The sequence below is a fragment of the Mixophyes fleayi genome, chromosome 1 (genome assembly GCF_038048845.1).
Source record: "Mixophyes fleayi isolate aMixFle1 chromosome 1, aMixFle1.hap1, whole genome shotgun sequence".
Taxonomy (NCBI): domain Eukaryota; kingdom Metazoa; phylum Chordata; class Amphibia; order Anura; family Limnodynastidae; genus Mixophyes; species Mixophyes fleayi.
This window is the reverse complement of record NC_134402.1, coordinates 264,349,767-264,363,649: the sequence shown is the minus strand read 5'-3', so window position 1 is coordinate 264,363,649 and position 13,883 is coordinate 264,349,767. Positions and strand designations below refer to the sequence as shown.

At 38.9% G+C, this 13,883-nt stretch overlaps 1 protein-coding gene across 5 annotated transcripts in view; it reads left to right on the top strand.

The window, feature by feature from the left end:
* Positions 1–13,883, top strand: part of FSD1L (fibronectin type III and SPRY domain containing 1 like) — a 76,545-nt gene that overhangs the window by 17,367 nt on the left and 45,295 nt on the right. For 4 of the 5 annotated variants that reach the window (XM_075210402.1, XM_075210438.1, XM_075210429.1 and 1 more), the window contains one exon: positions 4,222–4,565. In XM_075210402.1, coding sequence (XP_075066503.1) covers positions 4,551–4,565 — 15 coding nt within the window. In that variant the 5' untranslated portion in view covers positions 4,222–4,550. The remainder of the gene's footprint in view (positions 1–4,221; positions 4,566–13,883) is intronic. The other variant, XM_075210421.1, reaches the window with a different exon arrangement.

Below are 13,883 nucleotides of genomic sequence, written 5' to 3'. Positions count from 1 at the left end.
CACTCCCCTTTCTACCACCACCACCCCTCCTCCTAATATTTTGGAACAAAAAACAAAACCCCACACTCTTATACAACTGTTAGAGGTAAGGTACTAGAATTTTCTGCACATTTCAGTCCAACTAAATGTATGTGTAACTTGCTAGTTCTTTTTATGTTTTTCTGTGTATTGTCTCGGCCCGGGGCACAGTCCTTGCTGGATTTATACATTGTCATTTTCTATGGCCTATTTCGGTCCTTACTTTGTTTGTGGAAAATATGTGTTGGTGTTTTATAAATAAAGTTCTTAAAAAACAAAACAAAAAAAAACTCCAAAAAGAGACTCCCGAGATGAAGCTTCAAGAGGGCAGTACTAAAGAACAGCACTGGGTTTCCCATTTCCAGAACATGTTCATCCTCCAGTTTGTATGTCACACTCCTCTTGATAAAGTTCAACTTGTTCATCCATAACAACTGAAAGATGATGGAACTGACCTCGTCTCGGGAGTCACTTTTTGAAGTCTCCCCCTCGATGTGTAGCTGGCTTTCGAGTTTGGGTGCACCCCTTTCTCGAAACATGGTTGGATGATGGTCCCGTAAAAAATCTTCGAGTAAAGCATGGATACCTCCTGGCCTATGTGGTTCAGGGTTTGAAGGTGACAAGGAAATGGCAGATCAAAGTGGGTGGGGCAAAAACTCCTTTAGGAGGGTGTTAGAGAGGAGGAGTTTTTATACTCACTTTGATGTACCCGTTACTAAAGGATTGGCCATGTGATATGTGTTTGAAGGGTCTGTCTTTGGAGATTCCAAGTGGATTCCTCCAGAGTTTAGAGATCTCACTTTGCTTGCGTTTCACTGGAGGTTCTACGTTAAGGGGAACCTGAAGCATAGAGGTGTCGATGATCGTGGTTGTCCGGGGGGAATGTTATGGGGAGGTGGAGACAGTGGACGACTTCTTGCTTCAGTGTCCTTTTAATATAGAGCTTTACAAGGGAGTGTCCCACACCTTAGGCCTTCCCTGTCTATTGGGGCTTAGTTACCCTGACTGGGTGTATGAAGCACTCAAAAGGATTTTGAGTTGAGCACTCATTTTTAGTTAGCACAGTTGTTAGATTTTATACATGGAATGTACTGTGTTTAGTGTCCCTTAGGGGCAAAACCCTTTCTTGTAGTGAGGTGGTCAATAGTATTCTGCACAAAGTTTGAAAGATAAGGGAAATGGAGAGAGGCCGGATGGATACTGCAAGCTGGGGTAGACTCTGGTGGAGGTTGAGACATCCCTAGGTGGTAGCTAACATCTGTCAGTCTCTCTTCACTATATATCCTGTTCTTTCACTATTAGATTTTGAGGAAGTCCCTTATTTTTTAGAAAGGTTTACATACATTTAAAGTTTGTTTTCAATTCCTGACTGTGAAGGGTGTGTGAGTGGTATTATAGATTTTGTGATGGGGTTGTTGTAATGCAGAGAATTGTGTTACAGGATGTCATGTTTCTTTGATGTATATAATTATTCTCATTTGTGAAGTGATGCAATAGTTTTTGTTGAGGGATTGTAGGAGAATTGGGTTTTATGATATGAAGTTTCCTTCCTTTTGGTCCATTTTACCCCTTGATGTTGTATATAATCTATTTTATTTTGGACAAAGTGATATGGGATTTATTTTTGTTGCAATTTTTAATTAAAAAAAAAAAAATCAACCCTTGCAAAACTACAGCTTGCCCATTTTGCCACCTGATTTCATGCCCAAAACTTTTTTGGGCCAGGCAAAAGACAGGTGTTTAATATGTAACTGACCACCCTGTGTTGACTCCCACTATCAAATTAGTGGCAAAACTGCATTTAACCCTTGCAAAACTGCAGCTACTTATTCAAAATGCTATCTGTGCCCATTTTGCCACCCGATTTCATGCCCAAAACAGTGTTGGGCCAGGCAAAAGACAGATGTTTTATATGTTACTAACCACCCTGTGTTGATTCCCACTGTCAAATTGGTGGCCCAACAGCATTGAGGTGTGTTTGTGAGCTCCTGACTTCCATACTGTTGTTTGCTGTCTACCCAGATTTCATGGAACCTCCTGTGGATCCTCCCTGGGAGAGTCCTCTGGCTGTTGGGCCTAGTCCAGGCTTACTCACAGAAACACCTGTGCAAGCAAAGAAAAAGGAGGTTAAGGCCCTAGAAGATTTTGTGGTGGCTAAAGGTACTGGTGCAATACTGGGGGAGACGGTCAGTGTAAAGAGAAGAATAACATCACGACAGAGTCCACAATTTCAGCAGAGCATGCCTCTGTAATGGCCACTGACTGTGAAAATAATAAGGAGGAGAATGATGCTTCTGGTGACTGGGGTGATACCATGGAATTGGAAGAAGTGAAAGGTAAACTAGAAGCAGCCAAAAGTGAGTTGGAGAAGTTAAAGGAGCAGATACTGTTGCTTAAAAAGAAAAGAAACAAAGCATTTAGCTCAAATAGAGCAGTTTTTTCCCAAGAAATAAAATAACTGGAGAGTGTGCAAAAAGATAAAGAAGCAACAGTGCGTTTACTAAGTGCCTGGATAAATACTGAGGAAGCTGAATCTACAAGTGCAGAGGAAGAATCAGTGACCAGCATGCAAAACTCTGAGTACACAGAGATCACAAATTCCACCTAATTTGCCTGTTCACTCAGACTATGTACAAAATACAGACAATGTGACTTTAGAACAAATTCATTTATTGGAAAACAGTATACAAACGCCTGTGCAGTCAGGGGTAGCTGTGGAAGATTTTGGTAGCATGAAAACTGGATCTGGCAATATGGATGCAGCAGGGAGAGCACTTCCAGGTCGTGACCTCATCCTGTCTGGGACTGATATATATATATATATATATATATATATAGTGATAGCACAAACAATATAAACAAATGGTTAAAGAGTCTACTTACCCATATGTTGATTGCTGCAGCCTCTCTGCTCCTTCTCCCTTCAGCGGCAGCGGGAACATCAGCTGACAGGGGGAGGGGGCGGGTCACATGATCGCAGCTGCGATCGCAATTGAGCAGCGGGGATGCCAGAGAGGACCCTGGTGAGGACAACGGGCCTCCAGGTAAGCTCCGCCCACATGTAAAAGGGGGTGTGGCCATAAGGTAGCCGGGCCTTACCGACGCTGCAAGGGAGTGTCCCACGCCTTAGGCCTTCCGTGTCTTTCGGGGCTAAGTTACTCTGAGTGGGTGTATGGAGCGCTCAAAAGGTGTGGGGGTTTTTGATTTAAGCACTCGTTTTTTAGTTAGCGTTGTTGTTGGGTTTTACATGTGGAGTGCAAGGTGTTTAGTGTCCATTAGGGGCAATATCCTTCCCCGTAGTGAGGTGGTGGATAGTATTCTGCACAAGGTTTGGAAATTAAGGAAAATGGAGAGGGGCCCGATGGATGCTGTGAGCTGGTGTAGACTCTGGCTGGGGTTGAAACCTCCCTAAGTGGTAGCTAAAATTTTTCAGTCTCTCCATTCTTGGCTATCTATCCTGTTTTATCACTATTAGATTTTGTGGAAACCCCTTTTTTTATAGTAAGGTTTACATACATCTAAGGTTTGCTTTCATTACCTGACAGTAAAGGATGCGTGGGTGGTATTATAAATTGGTGACAGGGTTATGGTAATGCAGAGTATTGTGCTAGGAGTTGGCATGTTTCTCTTGTGTAAGTTTTTGTTTAGTTTTGTTTTTTTTTGTCTTTTTTATATTTGTGAAGTGATGTATTGGTTGTTTTCTGAAGTATTGTTCATATTGGTCCTTTTTACCCTTTGATAATGTACATAGTCTATTTTATCTTGGACAAAGCGATATTGGATTTATTTTTGTTGCAATTTTCAATAAAAACATCAACCCTTGCAAAACTGCAGCTACTTATTTAAAATGATAAAATATGGTGACTTTGTCTCCTGATTTTATGCCTAAAACCTTGTTGGGCCAGGCTAAATACTATTACAGTTTGTATAAGGGACACCCTTTAGTGTTAATCTGATGTTAAATCAGTGATCCAACTTGATTTAATCCTTTAAAAATAAGCTTTTCTGAATAAGAAGCTGGAGCATGAATAGGAAGTGAATAAGAAGCTGGCCGACTAAGAAGCTAACTTCAGCCTCCTAAAAGAAGTCATGTTGGCAGGTATTGTCCACGTCCTTTTGACAGTAATATTGTTTTAGACTAGATATGCATATAGAACGACAAGGAATACGAGTTAGCTGTCTGTGTTTTTTTTTTTATCTTAGCAGGTATTCGAAACAAAAGACTGCATGACAATACAATAGAAACATTTCCCTCAAACAAAATGGCTTACAATTGCTTCACAAAAGGGCATGGTTTTACGTCACTGACTCTCTCTCTCTACTCGATGGTGCAGAAGGAAGACACTCCGTTATCGTCCTCCAGCTAGTCTCGGTGGTTGTCCTGCTTTCTCTCTGGTCCTGCGTTGTGAGACCTGCAGCAGCTGAACTGAGGAGGAGGTGGAGCTGAGGCTGCTCGCTCATCCAGACTAGTCATTTCTTCTTTATCCACTTCACGCATCCTCTTCCACAAGAAGAGTGCCCTGGGCCTGGCTATGGATACACAAAAAGTAAGATACTTTTCAATGCTAAATATTATATATAAATAGGAACTTGTCACAGCATACACCTCCGCCCACAAGGCGCTCTATAACGGCCAGTGGAAGTATGTGCATATAAATAGCTGCAGCCTTTTCATTCATTACTGCCAAGGGTGTTTAGGAAATGCTGGGTGATGGAGATCGGGCGATGCTGGCATGGAAGGACAATAGACTAATCCTCTGTTCTGCAAATGGCATAATGTGATGCACGTTTGAATAAGATATACATGTGAATGTGGATAGGAATGGGTGTGTGAGAGTGCAGATTGTGATACTATGCATTCGAGATGGATGCTGGAACATCATGGGCGTGGATCGGACGTGTCTGTGATGTTCTAGCATCATGTCTGATTTTATCTCTTGTTTCCTCCCAAATATTGTGCTGATTGCTTTGTATCATACATTTCACCTTAAGATCTACACTTTTCACTGTATAGAAAGAACTGTGGAGAGTGAGCTATCTTACTGATCCTCCCTGGCAGGTGTTTCTGTATTTAAAATACAATTCTTCAAGGATAAGTAAAGTATTCTGCAAAATCTCTTAACAGCTCAACCCTTAAAGAGTAACAGTTGTGGAATTATTTGTTTTTATGTTATTATGGTGGCACCGAATGGGTCATTGTCTAAGTTGGGTGTGGAAGGAATTTTCAAATATGACTGGCATAGCAGCAATCTCCCCCATCAGTTGTGGCTATGCATCTGTGGCCTTGTTCCCATATTATCCTGGTGTCATTGTGCAAAGTGGAGCAGGTGGAGTTTTGTAAACCGCTTCAATTATTTAACAAGAGGACCCAGAAGCTTTATGTTCAACATGCTCAGTTGCATAATATGTAACCTTTAGTCAGCTGAAAAAAGAAGGATGAAGTAACATTTGGCAGCTAGGGTGAGGATACTATAGCCAGGAACACTTGTTCAACTATTACCTCTTGAGCCAATTGATGCTGTTGACATCTGTGCAGTGGATTTTTACATTGTATATTTATTAGTACTTAATGCTTTGAAATTTAAATGCACCACTTTTTATAATTTACTTTTTAAGCCTATATTTTCTTACTTAAAATATTTATTATTTTATATAAATGTAGTCTTTTAATTGACATTGCAAGCTGCAGTGTCAGTATTAATTTCATGCTGAACCTTTCCTTTTCTTTTTTTGTCTAGTTATATAATGTTATTAAGATGCATTTCACATTAATATGATTCCTTTCAAATGCTGGCAGGGCAGTTTTGTGACTGGAGTCTTTTGAATTGAGCAAACCATGGTCCTAAATGTGTTTGTACAGTACCAAGCTTACAATAAACCATAAGATGCAACACATTTATATGTAATCAGGATACACAGAGCAAGAGTACAGAAAACTCAACTTTGATGCAGATACATAGTTCATTATTTTTAAAAGGAGATGGCTGCCGGTTGTGTGCATTTAGCCATGTTCACTGTCCATTATGGAGTGGTTTACTGACATTGAAAAACTGTATGCCATTAAGGAGACACTGTATAATTGCCATATTTTTAAAAAATGGAACTGTGGTTTTCAATTTCCTGTACAAAAGTAAAAATTTGTGAAAAGCACTTGAGAAAGGTATGGTCGCTTGTAAAAATGAGGTGTGTTTCTTTACCATAAATAGCTCATGTAGTTGTTTATTTTTCCGTAGGTGTAGGTGTGTTAAGCTGCTTAAAGTTCACAAAATGTCATGCAATTACTTTGGCAATCACAGTGACATGACATATAATATAGTTAGCAGTGAGGCTTTGAAAGTGCATAGCAAAACACCCAGCCCCATCCTTCTTCTGCCATAATATGACCACCAAAGAGCTTGGTGACTGACTGTTTAAAGGGAGCTACAATGATATAATGGGTTAGAGTGTTGGTATAACAGGCAGCCTATTACTATTACAATAGTTGGTAAGTGACAGGGGAATTCTTGTACCTGGTGAGGCTGTCACTAGCTCTGTGTGTAGTTCTTCTCTTAACTAGGAGGGACATGCTTTTGATATAGTTCAGAAGTCTGTTCTTCTTTGAACTGAAATTAATGAGTGGCTGAACAACATTACCAATATATGGCAAGTGCTCAAAAATCACCAAAGGTACCCAACAGATTGCAGGACTCTCATATAGGGGCCTATTTATCAAAGGTTTTCCCCCTGTAAAATTCCCGAAAACTGTTAAACACTAAATTGCTATTTATGATTGTAGCATCGCAGCAGATATCATAGATATCTGCTGCTTTGCATCTCCTATCATTTTACTGAGCACTCCCCATAACAGTGTATGGGGAGTGCTCAGTAACGCTATTTAACAATAAATTAAATTAACTTTTCAAACATGTTAATGTACACCAGCTCAAGCTGGCGTACATTATCATAAATTAAAAGTTTCAGTGCTGTCAGCTCTGCTCTGAAGAGCAGAGCTGGACAGCGCATGTGTGGAGGGATCACATGATCCCTCCCTGTCACTCACTCTCTCTCTCTCTCTCCACAACTATAATTGCAGAGCGAGAGCAGAGATGTTTGTGCGCATGCCCGAGGGTTTCACTCGGCGCATGCGCACTGGAGTAAGAAGAGGAGCCCCATTGACCGCATACTGCTTCAGTGGTAAGTATGTTTTCCACTTCACAGGAACAGCAGTTGTTCGGAACTGCTGTTCCTGTGTTGCTTTTTTAGTAAATATGAGAAATAGTTCAATCCTTATCAATGCGATAAGGATTGAAAACTATTTTTCATATTTTGCGAGTGTTGATAAATGTGCCCCAAAGTGAGTAAGTTATAAAGCATGTTCTGATTAACCAAAATAAATAATAATAATAAGAAGAAGAATTCTGATGGAAAGGCAAAGCAATTTAGTTTACCCTCATCTTTGAGCATACAGTATTTTATGTGGATTTAATTTTGCGTTGTTATTATAGATTGCAGAAATATTTAACGTGCTGTAAATCATTTACCTTGCCCCAACGAATATAAGCCCCCCCATGATGATTAAGAAGTCCCTGACTGAGCAGTATGTGCAACTCAATCGCTTGTTTAAAAGCCTGCATGATAACAGATCTGGCTGGTCTATAGATCTGCATTTCAGTACAGGTGTCCCGCTTCTCATATTCACTATTGCAAAACACATTATAGTGCAAGACTTGAGCAGATCAGAATAAAATCACCATTTATCACCTTCATTGTATATTAATAGATACTATGCCTAGGCCTCTCTGCCATATGTCAGCTGGTTTGAAATTACTATCAACTTGCTTTGGTGATTACAAACCACTGAAAAGGAATAACCATTACTAAGAGATACTGGGTAAGTTATCTCTGATATAGAGTGAATGTTATCAATGAATGATTAAAAATAAGCTTGTGATTCTGTAAACAATATACACTTTGGGTCTACTATACAAATTAAGTTAACAAAAATGTACTTATCATTTAGGTTAATACAGAAAGTGTTACATAAATGTTTACAAAGTTAGACATAGAGCAGTTGTTTTATATAGGGAAATATACCTATAGGTTATTATAACACTTGAAACAAATGGGTACATTATATCTGGCAGTGTCCTTGGCAGAAAGTTCTTACTGTTTTACACATGCTGCTAATAGCCAATGCAGATTCCAGTTTCATGTGCTTAGCTATATATATCCATTTAGTAGTATATTGCACATGATACTCGTTTTGTGCACACCTCTCCATACATCTGCAGGACAGTCTTGGTTGGGCACAATACAATTTCTCACATAAGTGTAAACAATGACTTTTATTTAAGAAGATTGAATACAACATTTGTAAACAAGTATATGTTTCATGTGTGTTTAAATAAATGACTAAAGTAGACCTGTTACTAGTCCTATTTAATATCTAAATTGGTGACATTAGTACTGGTATTAAAGGGAAGATCTGTACTTTTGTATGTGACACAAAGATATGTAACTTGGTTGACACACTGGGGGTGGGACCAAAATAATTTATGATCTAGTTAGATTAAAGGCATTAAAGAGTGCGTTAACTACAGTTCAATGCCAAAAAGTGTACTTCAGAATCAAAAGTTCAAAGGCTGAATAAAGTGTTAATGGGAAAGGTGAGATCACACCTCATCATCATCATCATCATCTATTTATTTATATAGCGCCACTAATTCCGCAGTGCTGTACAGAGAACTCATTCACACCAGTCCCTGCCCATGGAGCTTACAAACTAAATTCCCTAACATGCACACATACAGACCGAGAAAGACTAAGGGCAATTTAATAGCAGCCAGTTAACCTACCAGTATGTTTTTGGAGTGTAGGAGGAAACCGGAGCACCCGGAGGAAACCCACGCAATCACGGGGAGAACATACAAACTCCACACAGATAAGGTCATGGTTTGGAATCGAACTCATGACCCCAGTGCTGTGAGGCAGAAGTGATAACCACTAAGCCACCTAGAAGTCTGTGTTCAGTTCTAGAGGCTGACTCTCCAGAAGAACATAAATATATTAGAAATGTGTGACGACAAACTAAACTAAACTAAAAAACAGATAAAATGGTACAATATAAAACTTACCAGGAACAACTACAAAACCACAATATGTATAGCTGTAGAAGCGTTCAACGTTTCACAAAGTTCAAGATAAATGTATACTACAGAAGAAGTTAAGTATTAGAACAAAAGGACATTCAGTAAAGTTGGAATGTAGCAGGTATAGGGGAAAGTTGAAGAATAATTACTAATAGATAGGTAGAATAGTCGTCCAACATAATTGGTAGAGGCTAATAATGTTGGGGATTTTAAACATGCTTGGGATAAGGCTATTCTTAATCTGGAAAAAAACTGAGAATCAAATATGATCTTCAGTTTTTAGAAATAAAATTGGACACATTTGTTGTGTGGTTCTTATCTGACTAAATTCAATGTTCTGTATTACCTACACGCCAGACATGAAAGGGTAAATTATTACAGATTATTAAACTTTATGAGCTGAAATTACTTTTAGACTGTATGTTCCTTAATTAGTGATGTGTTAATTGTGTTTGATTTGTTAATTGTTTTATTATAGGACTACCTATTTTCAGTGAAGATGTTACTAAAGCTGGCCAGCGATATCAGCAGTTGAACCAATAATGTAGCGAAACATATCAGTCTGATCAAAATAGATAATTATCAGGCATGCTGGTAAGCAACATTGGCGCTTGTGTGCAGTCATCTTCCAACATGTGATCCAGTGATCAAACCCCTCTGCCCGCAGACCAAGCTGCAGGATCATAGAGTGTGACGAGCTTTAGTTTGCTTGTAGAATTCACACTCAGTAAAGTCTTGTTCATTTTGCTTATCTTTCATAATCCAAATGAGTTCATTTTACCAGCTCTGTCACCATGGGCAGAACAGGTTCATAGATCCCAGCTGACACAGCTTACAGTGTCTCCTCTTCTCCCCCACCCGCTTACCCTGCTAACCAAGTGGTACAACCTATGTGGGAAGTAATATATGTGCTCCTATCTTTACTTCCTTGAGACTGTGACATTTGACCTGACATGTGTGGTCAGTGCACAGACTGATAAAGACTGTTGGGACCAGAGCAATGAACACTTAGTGGCCTCTCTTGCTAGAGTTACTCTAAGTAATTATGTTTTATGTTATTACAACTGACTCATATTTAGTTGTGATTGTATAAAATGGGGGTCTTGTAGTAGACCTTTAAAATATATTGACATAAAAACATTGCTTATTAATTTATGTGTTTTTCTAAATAATTTGCTGATCAGAAGTTTACTAAAGTCTATGAAGCAGAGCTTTGTTCTGTTCCAGCTAGCCACTGACTGCAGAGTATTTCATACTTGGAAATCAAGAATAGCTGCTAAACTGAGCTGATTGTGAACTGTTAATTCCTGAATATGCAAGTTTTTTTAAAAATTTTTTTAAGAACACCAGTCCAGCAAATAATTTATTGCATATAAATAAAATGAGCTAGGAGTAAAGAACATGTATTATAACCAAGCAAGGGAAAGCTTGATGATGGAACTGTGCTATTTCTATACTAGGAATCAAAGCTTGTAAATGTAATGTAAATTATGTTTTGTCAAGTTAATATACTTTTACTAGTGTGGTCCTCATTGTATAACATTTTTCATAATAGGATGCTCTCACTTACTGTAGCCTTTACCTCTTGGTACGTGTAACAGACTAGGCATTGTAATATCTTTTTGCAGCCTGTTATTATGTACAACTAGCTCCTCTCCTACATAGCCAGAGACCCACTGCCTACTGTGTCACTCACCTATTGTCAGTGAAGCTATTCTATCTATTACCGCTTTCATACTGCCGCCCCGGCAATATCCTGGGTTTTTCAAGCCGGGTTTTTGCCGGGGCTCGGAGCGTCCCAGCTCAGAAACACCATTCATACTGCACCTCGGACCCGGGAATTTCCCGGGTTGACCCCATTCATACTGCACAAGTCTGTGCCCTGGCAATTTGTGGGAGTCATCACCAGAGCAGTTTTCATTGGCTGAAAACATTTTTTTTTTTTTGTAATAGTCTGCTTTTCTGCTGTTTTGTCCATAAAGATGTGTGAGTGTATCTTATAAGATATTTTAATTTTTATTGTTCCATTGTATCATTTGTAAACAATCAGACATTTCTTCAGTGTTTCCACCAATGCCGTTCTGTACTGCTCACCGCTCCGTACTTTACTTTAGTCACCTATGTAAAGTATGTGCAACCTTTCTCTTTCGTTTGTTTCTTATAGTGTGGATGATAGAAGTAGTTGTTTCAGTCTATACTGTTGTTTTCCTCTCGAGTTTTTTTTTCCCCTGGTTTTATGTATGCAGTTAATGTAAATATTGTGAGCATTACAGGTCAGACAGCCAATCGGCTTGTTTTCTGTGCAACCAGGGTTGAAAAACCCGGGTTGCACCATTCATAGTGCAGGCAACCTGGGTCCGACCCGGGAATTACCCCTCGATAGAAGACCCGGGTTTTTAGACCCGGGATTTTTGACTTGTACCATTCATACTGCACCAAGACCCGGGTAGTTTGAGCTCGCCCCGGCAAAAACCCGGGATTTTGGTGCAGTATGAATGGGGTATATGCCTTCATGCTGGGATGAACAACTATTGCCTCACACTAACGTATCATAGGAAACAGAAATAAATAGTATGTAAACCCATTAACTGGAATTAATGACAATCCTGAATATATCCAAGCAAATTAATATACCTGAAATAACAGTATTCTTCATATCTATTCAGACCTCAATGGGGCATATGTTGAGTTGACGCTTATGTGAAAAAATAAGCTCTAAAAAGCGGCATGTAAGATAGATACTACATTAGCGCTGTGTTTTTCTTATTTTGTGTCTATATACTGCAGGAGTTTGCAGTCTCCTAAAACAACTGCTGTTAGTATCTGACCAATTAGGCTGAGTGCCCAAAGGGTTCATTTGTTTTAACTTTTTAAACTTATACTTCTGCATAATTGGCTTAAAAAATATCCTTTAAAGTTTGTGGAATTGTCATATCATAGTATATACATCTATGAAAAGACTGAACATTGAGGGGCTAATGTAGAGTTGATCACAAATTGCGTTTTGGATGTATAATATGATTTTTTACTTCTGCGCATACCCACAAAGCACTAATTACGTTTGCAGTCATATCTTGCACTTACGCCTGCTAGTGGCCCATTACGATTGAAGAAGTGGAACGGGGAAAAGAGGTGAAGTGTAAGTGCGAGTTGGAGCTAATGCGACTTATGTAGATTGAGCCTCAGGTGTATATGTCCATCTCGGGAGACGGGGAACTTGCAGGTGTTCAATCACTGGTTATAAGTTAGGAACTGATAGTGATGACCATTAGTTTATATACGTCTAATGTCTTCCTTTGGGATGCAATTTCCAACTGTGTTCTAGACGGAAATTTCGTCCAACCCTACACGAGGCCCTGAATGCATTCCCTCTATGCTTCTTATCATAAACTTTATATTTTTTTTTATTAATTTACCCCATATTTTGTCAGTTGAGTCTCTTGCTTTACCTATTTCCATTATGTGTAATGTTGTTTCACTATTTTTATCTTGCTGTTAGTTTCATCTTCTGCATCTTCCGCTTAATTACCGTTATTACGGTAGTTTCAACGTCGGAGCTGCAAGCAGAAAGCCGGGTTAAAATTACCGTAATACCGGTAATACCTTTAACACCGCACTAATTCTGGGGGAATTGAATTTTCCCCTTAGAATCTGACTGGTTGCTATGGCTTACAGAAACTTTTTCCTGTTTTCCAGTTATCATAATTGTCCCCCCTGAAACTCCATCAGTATTTTACTTTGATTTAACAGTTATGAATTCTGCAGATGTTGAAATTGACCCACAGTGAAGCAAATGTTGTGTGTGAGTACAAGTACATATAGCTTACATTACATTTCAGACTTTCAGCATAATATCACTTTTAATAGGCTTTGAGGCAGTATGCACAGTGCTTTATCATAACGCCCATATGTACCAAGCCTTATATGTATGATATGATTTAAGTCATCTGGACCACTATGTATCTGAAGTGTGTACATTTTTAAGGTGCAGTCTTGTCAGGGACTAGGCTATGTCTATTCCCACATTTATTGAAATAACTTTACTGATTTTTTTTTTTTTTAACATGTCATTGCCAATTTTGCATAATGCTATCAGTACAGCCATTTAACAAATAGCTCAGACCTGCCAACTTGACCAGATTAGTCATTGTGACTGGAGATGTAAGAAAGCTTGGCGTAATTCAATTAACATGCTCATCTGCTGTGAGGGAACAAAGCCACTTTAATCTGGCATTCATTAGGGGGTTTCTTAAGAGAGCTATATATTAGTCAGTTACAGTGATTGACCTGTGTCACTAGTCTGTGCATTACCATGCGATAGGTCTAAAGACTGGACAGACATACCCTGATATATGTATGTCCTGTTTTCCCCATTGTGGCACCTTACAAATCAACAATAATAATATTAATAATAATTCCCCAAAACAACAACTTCAAAGGATGAGAACCTCTGTGTGTCCTAGCTGTAAAAGGATTAGTGCAGGTAATGGTGAACTATTACTGCCATTTTATATGGCACTGAATTAATGTTGAAAATAAAAACAGGAAGAAACCCACACAGACAAACATACAAACTCCACACTCCTAGTGCCCCCTGGATGGAATAGAACTTATGGGCCCCTTCAAAGAATAATAAACCAGGGAGTGTTTTTGTTTTTTCGTTTTTTTACCATTAATAGTTTTTATTCAAAGTTTAAAGGTATGGGGTACAGAAAAAAGGGGGTAAAGGGGATGGGT